The sequence below is a fragment of the Scylla paramamosain genome, chromosome 30 (genome assembly GCF_035594125.1).
Source record: "Scylla paramamosain isolate STU-SP2022 chromosome 30, ASM3559412v1, whole genome shotgun sequence".
Lineage (NCBI taxonomy): Eukaryota > Metazoa > Arthropoda > Malacostraca > Decapoda > Portunidae > Scylla > Scylla paramamosain.
Window position 1 is genome coordinate 2031474 of NC_087180.1, and position 6027 is coordinate 2037500.

Here is a 6027-nt window from a genome sequence, read left to right on the forward strand (position 1 = left end):
CTCAACACAAATTGACCACAAAGGAACATAACAAATAACGGACGTTCATACATCACGAGCAGGTGTTCATTCGGGACATGACATGTGGGCCAGGTGTATTCCGTCCTCCTGAGTGTCCCGCCCTATTGAGCCCACACGCGCCGCCTCTCGATGTGTGAATGTGATTCTTTACGAGTCGCGCGGATGGAGTGTGTGTGTGTGTGTGTGTGTGTGTGTGTGTGTGTGTGTGTGTGTGTGTGTGTGTGTGTGTGTGTGTGTGTGTGTGTGTGTGTGTGTGTGTGTGTGTGTGTGTGTGTGTGTGTGTGTGTGTGTGTGTGTGTGTGTGTGTGTGTGTGTGTGTGTGTGTGTGTGTGTGTGTGTGTGTGTGTGTGAGCTGCTTTAGACCAGCCGACCACGTGTGCAATAATCAAACAAGGGTGAAGTAATAAACGTGGAGCAGACGCTGGCAGGAACCACAGGAAGGCCTCCGCAAGAAGGAGCTCATTATTGTGTTCCTAACAACGCGGTGCGGTCTGGCCAAGTGCAACCGCCCGTCGTCCAGGCGAGAGAAAGAAACAAAGAAAAGAAAAAAAGGGAGAGAGAGAGAGAGAGAGAGAGAGAGAGAGAGAGAGAGAGAGAGAGAGAGAGAGAGAGAGAGAGAGAGAGAGAGAGAGAGAGAGAGAGAGAGAGAGAGAAAACAGCAACATATTTGCTTTTCAATCCCGTGAATGTGAAGCATTTTGGTCCATGACGAAACAAAGTCACGTCCCGGTGCGGAGCTGCAGCTAACAAGGCCCATTCAGATGTCTTGCCTTTGTCCGCGTTAGTGGAATATTACAATGCTTTACGAGGGAACAAAGTAATGACATCCTTTGTGCCGTCTAGCGATGATGTGCGTCCACGAGGCACGCATGCCCCTACCAGCGAGAGTAACGCTGCATCACTATTGTTGCTCATAGCCATAGTTGTGCAAGGTTTTATATATATATATATATATATATATATATATATATATATATATATATATATATATATATATATATATATATATATATATATATATATATATATATATATATATATATATATATATATATATATATATATATATATATATATATATATATATATACACACACACACACACACACACACACACATAATAATATATATATGTGTGTGTGTGTGTGTGTGTGTGTATGTGTGTGTGTACTTATAAAGTTCGTACACAAGCAGAATGTTTGTAGCCACACTCTTCATTCAGTAAGAGTGCCGTCACTGTTGGCGGCACCGGTGCGATGCCTGGACTGTTGCTGGGACGGGTCAGCGTGAAGACGCTGCAGCAGCACAACACTCCTTTGTAAACAAGGATAACTCATAACATAACTGATGATAACAAAAGAAAAGTGAGAGAGAGTACCGGGAGGGGGTGAGGGCGGCGCCTTCCTCCCTGCCGCCGGGGACCCACGGGCGCGAGCAACCCCGTGGCTGAGGAAAGAGATAGTCAGACTGAGTCCTGAGAGGAAGTGTTCGTCAGCAGTTACACGGATCCTGTGTGCACATTAACATGTATATACAGAGCAGAAATGTCACACGTATTTTGGAACACTGCACGGAAGTCGTAACTACAACTCCTCACATTCATAGAAAACTGTTAGTCGTAGAGTCTAGTATGTATCTGCATCTACTACACATCCTTTACGGGGACAGTTCGACGACGCTGAGCCTGACATGACGGGAAGATGATAGACTATAATGCAACATTTTGTTAAGAGAGTCTTTTATACTTTGAAGTTCAGAGAGTCCACAGCAGAAACACCGTCGGAACCTTACCCAGCTGCACGGGCGAGGCTCCTCGGGTGGTTCAGAAGACGCTTTTGCTCAGGTGAGTCTTGATTTGCTTGCACCGGACCGAGCTAGGCGAGCGTGGCGCGCAGTCCTGACTGTTTCTTGGTTTTGGCGTCCACGATGAGACCAGACACCAGTTCTCAGTGCATTGTGGGTGATGATACGGTGCTTGAGGCTTCCTTATGGATGCACCGCCTCCCTCCCGCACCGCACAGGCAAGGGCCGTACCATAGTGTCTGCCACCGCCACCATCACCACTACTCACCACACCTCTGGCAAGACTGGCAACGAGTCTGCCTGGTGGTGGCGGCCACGTGACTGTATGAATGTGTGTGTGTGTGTGTGTGTGTGTGTGTGAAAGAGAGTTGGGGGAGGGTGTCGTTGAAAACAGATGACGCAGCTCCCTTGGGTCACCAGGCTGCCTCTGCTTCACGGCAGCTAGGTGCAGCCAAGCGCCACGCTATCTGGTGGTGGTGGTGGTGGTTGAGGTGGTGGTGGTCTGGGCAGTACAGCTTCCAAAGATAGGGAGTAAGGGCCGCAGAGCAACTGGAAAAGGTTGATGGGGAATAAACACTGTGGGCTGAGCGTTGGTAGATCGTATTATAGTTTTCAGGTGAAAGGTATTCGTGGAAATGTTGGAACTTCTATCTTTAGGAAAAGCGAGAGAGAAAGTTAGGAGATACAGACACTGGCACAGGATTGAACAAAATAAAAAAGAACAAATGCAGCAATGGTTGTGTCGGGAGAAGGATGGAAGCTTTCAGATTGAAATGTGACTAGATTATTGAAGTTTTGGAGAGAGCCGTGAAGCAAGTGTGGACAGGGGAGAGTAAGGGCGACGCCTGTGTGTGGCACCGCGAGGAAGGCGCCTGCAGGACTAGAAATAAATTAGTGGGTGAATACGTGAGTGAGAAAAGCATGTTAGCAAGTACCGGAAGAGACATGTCTGTATGGCAGTGTGTGCAGGGGCACGGCAGCGGCGGGCACACCATCCTCGCCTGCCTGTGGCTGCCTTGCCGCACCGTTGCCCGGCAGTGCGAGAGTACGGCTGCGAGAGGCCGTTGGAGTGAATTTCCTCGTGGTTGATGTTCCGACGCGTCGCCGGCAGGGTGTGCGCCTTGACAGTGGTGGTGGCGCTGAGCTGAGGGAGGCGCAGATTAATATGCAAATCCCATCCGTGTCTCCGCTGGCTTTGTGTTTACATAATGGGTGTTGTTTCCCTTGCCAGGGAAATACACTTTTCTAGTGATTCATGCAGGAGACAGGGACAGCTGAGTATTGCTAACACGCCAAGGAACAAACTCCTGCCTGGTGCTCCTCCAGGAGGAGAGTGGCTACTTGTGGCGGTGGGTGGCCCGCGCTGAGCCTCGCCAGGCACCGAGCGATGCAGGGCTGTGGCTTAGGATTTGCCTTCTAGGTGGCTTATTTTGGGTCCACAGTGTCCGCATTGTTCTATCTCGTGGCATTCATAGATGGAAGTCTCTCAAGGAGATTGCTACAGAGACAGCATTCAGTAACACCGGGGAAAGCAGGATGCTGAAGTTTTACTACCTTGGTAGATTCCTCACAGACCTTCGTAATTACTAACCTTGTACTCTTTTGCATATGTTTTAACTCCACATAATGCATACATGTGTATAGAATTTCAGGCATGTTCGAGTGAAGCAGAGAATTCCACTCTCGCGCTAATAATTATCAAGCAGACGATGACTGCCTCACCTGATGAACGAACTTCTTAGCGCATTGATCCCCATGCTACCGACTCACCCCTTTGTTCCGTCCAGCCGACAGCAGCTGGCACTGCCCAGGATGATGATGGCACTGCCTTGGCTTGCCTCTGTTCCCTTCTCTCTGCGAGCTGCATTGTCCGTTGTTGTTCTGAAGGAATCTGGAAGAATTTTGAAGGAAACACTTGTTGGTGACGCAAGACACAACACACACGAAGAGAGGAACGTCAAGGACTGGAATGTTTTAACCTGAAGAAGATTTCTTTCCCAATTCTAACACTGACAGAGTCCACACACACACGAACACCGTCGCCTCACATTGAAGTCAGTAGTTATTAGAACAACAGATACAGTTTGCACCGCCGCACATACAGACATAAGAAAAGCGGTTCTCAATCTTTACTGAAAGCCCGAGGGAAGGGGTGAGGGCGCCTGCTGGGGTCAGACGAACGCCCCGGGAAGGTCATCGTCTCGCGTGCAACACTTCAGCTGTCGCAGGGTCTTTCTGAATGCCTCCCGGAATTCGGCTCTGAAGTAAGCGTAGATGAAGGGATTGAGGGTGGAGTTGAAGTAGCCGATCCAGAAGAGCGTGGTAACCACGGCCTGCGGGCACGGGCAGCGGTCGCCGCAGATGGTGACGGCCACGTACCAGGTGAAGAATGGCATCCAGCACAGGATGAAAGCGCCCATTATGATGCCTAACGTGCGCGCCGCCTTGTGTTCGCGGCGCATCACCGGGTGGCCGCCGCTGTGACTGCTCCCGCCTCCGCTGCCCCCGTAGTGCAGGGCGCTTGGGGGCATCAAGGACTCTCTCCTCCCAAAGGGCACCGGGCTGATGACTCGCACCGGCAGGCCGCTACCCGTGTGTCCGTTGATGCTGACGGAGCTGTTGCGGGAGTGGTGCGCCTTGAGGGTGGGACTCGTGTCCACGCGATCGTCTACTTCCTCATTGAACGACAAGTCTGGACTGGTGGTCCTCGGACTCACCTCCAGTGAGCTGGACGTGTCCGGAAGGGCCGGCGGGCCCAGCTGGGTGGTGTCATTCAGTAAGTGTTTACTAGATTTCCTAGCGTTTGTACTTTGCTCTTGAGTACAGATGGTGGAGGGCTTTCGGAATCCCCCGGGCCGCGGCTCGTTGCCCAGGTCACAGCGCGATATGCGCGGCACCGGGCCCAGTTGAAACTCTTGTCTGTCGCAGTGCTTGTCCTTTTTCTTCCTCAGCTTGGGCCTCCTCCTTAGCCTGAAGGCGGACAAGATTTGCTGAGCGGTAGACGAGGGGAAGCCTCGCTGTACATTGTTGATGGTGCACGTACTGTTTGTGCGACTCAGGATGGCGGCTTCCTGCTTCCTTGCCTCCAGCAGGATGCGGTAGTACAGCACCACCATCACCGTGCACGGCACCCAGAAGGAGAAGGCCGACGACAGGATGGCGTAGACCTTGTTAACCTCAAAGGTGCATGAGTCAGGTTGAAGGGCGCGGTGCTCTAGGTGGTCTGCCGTGGCGTACCATCCAAAGAAGATGGGCACGAAGGAGATGAGGGTGGGCGCCAGCCACACGTTGGCCAGCATGAACACCACGGCCCCCTTGGTCATGTAGAGTGGGTACTCCAGGGGCTTGACGATGGCGTAGTAGCGGTCAACACTGATGCAGCACAGGTGCAAGATGGACACAGTGGAGAAATACACATCAAAGGAGTTCCAGAGATCACACATGATATAACCGAAGAGCCAACGACCCGAGAGTTCCACGGAGGCGTTGAAGGTCATGGCACAGGAGGCCACGAGCATGTCTGCGATGGCTAGGGACACCAGGAAGTAGTTGGTGAGGATCTGCAGCTTGCGGTTGAGGCCGATGCTGACGATGACCAGCACGTTGCCCATCACAGAGACCAGGATGATGCTGCCCATGAGGAAGGCCTTCAGCACCAGCAGGGCCACACTTTCCCAAACAAGCGCCTCTCCGCCCCCGCCGCCCTCCCGCGCTAGGGTTCCGTTCCCGCCCTCCTCAGTTCCGGGAGAGGCGTCCGCAGCTGCAGCAATCACGTCCTCCGCTGCACTCGCTTCTGTGACGCTTGTGTTAAGCCAGAGTTGTGACATGGGCGGTGTCTGTGGGGCCATCAGCGCCAGCGGCAGCTCAGCACCACTCGCGTCCTCGCCCACGTGGCCATGTCCGCCTCGCACGCCCCCGCGCCCATGCTGCCGCCCTCACTCCTGCAACACAACACAGACCGGTGAGTGTCCACGCCCCGAGCCTACTGCAGGGAATGCATGGGCGTGCAGGCGCGCACACACACACACACACACACACACACACACACACACACACACACACACACACACACACACACACACACACACACACACACACACACACACACACACACACACACACACACACACAGACTCTTCAGATCAGCTCATCAAAAAAAAAAAAAAAAAGTTATGGGATTAAACTGATTTTCCGAAACAATGA

At 52.3% G+C, this 6027-nt stretch overlaps 1 protein-coding gene across 2 annotated transcripts in view; it reads right to left on the reverse strand.

Moving 5' to 3' along the window:
- Positions 1–1171: 1171 nt before the first annotated feature.
- The window catches only part of LOC135116157 (octopamine receptor beta-2R-like), a 37509-nt gene continuing 32653 nt past the window's right edge, over positions 1172–6027 (reverse strand). For both annotated transcript variants that reach the window (XM_064033409.1, XM_064033408.1), the window contains one exon: positions 1172–5765. In XM_064033409.1, the coding sequence (XP_063889479.1) occupies positions 3996–5672 (1677 nt within the window). In that variant the 5' untranslated portion in view covers positions 5673–5765 and the 3' untranslated portion in view covers positions 1172–3995. The remainder of the gene's footprint in view (positions 5766–6027) is intronic.